The sequence below is a fragment of the Panthera uncia genome, chromosome D1 (genome assembly GCF_023721935.1).
Source record: "Panthera uncia isolate 11264 chromosome D1, Puncia_PCG_1.0, whole genome shotgun sequence".
Lineage (NCBI taxonomy): Eukaryota > Metazoa > Chordata > Mammalia > Carnivora > Felidae > Panthera > Panthera uncia.
The window spans coordinates 13,468,504-13,470,628 of NC_064808.1; the positions used below are offsets into that span (position 1 = coordinate 13,468,504).

Sequence of the window (2,125 nt, forward strand, 5' to 3'; positions counted from 1 at the left end):
CCTATTTCTGTCACTCATAAAATGTTACCAGTGGAAAAATTACTCTGTGAGATGGTTTCCTTTCTCCCCTATCCGTATCTAGCTGCCCCTCTGTTTTGTAAAAAAGATGTTGAGCTCCAATGTTTGATTCCAGACATTTCTCATGGCGTTTTTCATCTCTGAGTTCCTCAGAGTGTAGATGAAGGGATTGAACATCGGAGCGATGATGGTGTAAAACAGAGCAAATACCTTATCCTCAGGGAAAGTGGTTGGAGGGCGAAGGTAGGCAAAGATTGAAGGCCCAAAAAATAAAACTATGACAGTGATATGCGACCCACAGGTAGAGAGGGCTTTGCGCCTTCCTTTGGCTGAATGATTTCTTAAAGTGAATAATATAATGACATAAGAAAAAAACAAGACCACAAATGCCACTAAGGTAACCATTCCTGAATTGGCAACCAAAAGGACACCGGTAACATAGGTGTCAGTACAGGCAACTTTTAGCAAAGGAAAAATGTCACAAAAATAGTGATCAATCTCATTAGGACCACAGAAGGGCAACCTGATTACCAGAAAAAATTGAGGAAAGGAGTGTGCGGCCCCACCAGCCCAAGCAGCTAAGACGAGGAGATTGCACCTTGTTCTGTTCATGACAAGCAGGTAGTGCAGAGGTTTGCAGATGGCAGCGTAGCGATCAAAGGCCATGACGGTGAGGATTAAGACTTCAATCATTCCGAAGAAGTGCATGGTAAAGACCTGTAACATACAGTTACCATAGGAGATGGCTTTTCTTCCCACCAGGAGGTCAGCAATGAATTTGGGTGTAATGCTAGAGGTGAAGCAGATGTCCATACAGGATAAGTGGCTGAGGAAATAGTACATTGGTTGGTGGAAAAGAGGGCTGCATCGAATAGAGATAAGGATCAGAAGGTTTCCTACCAAGAGAGCAGCATAACAGAATAAGAAGAACACAAAGCAAAATAGTTGTGTGCGATGGTCATACGAAAGTCCCAAAAGAATGAATTCTGAGACATTCCTCCGACTCTCCATCTGTTTCAGACTGGCGTATATTATAAACGAATGGGTTAAATACCTGAAAAGAAAGAAAACATGAATCTTTATAAAAAAAATTAGCAGCATGGCAACAATAATTAAAATTCACTAAAAAAGTAAATTGACGCCATTGAATGAGTAAAATTAATTATTCCTGATACATAGATTTACATTTCTTTTTATTTTATTTTAGTCTAGTTTAGTTTAGTTTAAGTTTATTCATTTGTATTTCTGAGAGAGAGAGGAAGAGAGCACAAGCAAGGAAGGGGCAGAGAGAGAGAGGGAGACACAGAATCCTAAGCAGGCTCCAGGCTCTGAGCTGTCAGCACAGAGCCCAACGTAGGGCTTGAACTCACAAACTGTGAGATCATGACCTGAGCTAAAGCCAGACGATAACTTACTGAGCCACCCAGGCACCCCTATTTCTCTCATTTTAGTAATCTATTGTAAATAATTCTATAACGGGGAAAATGATGTTAACTTTTCAACATTAACAATAATGATTATGGAACATTTAAATGTTAGTTTGATGTTAAAGAAATTAGCTATTGTTAATTGTATAAATTAGATAACAAAAAGAGTATAATTTACGTCCTTTTAAAAAAATGGTGCACATTAAAGATCATAAAGGCCATTTATGAAAAGCCCACAGCTAACATCATCCTCAATGGGGAAAAACTGAGAGCTTTTTCCCTGAGATCAGGAACATGACAGGGATGCCCACTGTCACCGCTGTTGTTTAATATAGTGCTGGAAGTTCTAGCATCAGCAATCAGACAACAAAAGGAAATCAAAGGCATCAAAATTGGCAAAGACGAAGTCAAGCTTTCGCTTTTTGCAGATGACATGATATTATACATGGAAAATCCGATAGACTCCACCAAAAGTCTGCTAGAACTGATACATGAATTCAGCAAAGTTGCAGGATACAAAATCAATGTGCAGAAATCAGTTGCATTCTTATACACTAACAATGAAGCAACAGAAAGACAAATGAAGAAACTGATCCCATTCACAATTGCATCAAGAAGCATAAAATACCTAGGAATAAATCTAACCAAAGATGTAAAAGATCTGTATGCTGAAAACTATA

At 38.8% G+C, this 2,125-nt stretch overlaps 1 protein-coding gene across 1 annotated transcript; it reads right to left on the minus strand.

Moving 5' to 3' along the window:
- On the minus strand, positions 1-1,067 carry LOC125916218 (olfactory receptor 4P4-like). Its single transcript, XM_049622384.1, has one exon. It carries the CDS (start codon positions 1,027-1,029, stop codon positions 79-81), a length of 951 nt encoding a protein of 316 aa, XP_049478341.1. The 5' UTR covers positions 1,030-1,067; the 3' UTR covers positions 1-78.
- Between the last annotated feature and the right edge of the window lie 1,058 nt (positions 1,068-2,125).

Excerpts from the sequence above, each read along its gene's own strand:
- LOC125916218 (XM_049622384.1), bottom strand. The coding sequence starts at position 1,029 with ATGGAGAGTCGGAGGAATGTCTCAGAATTCATTCTTTTGGGACTTTCG.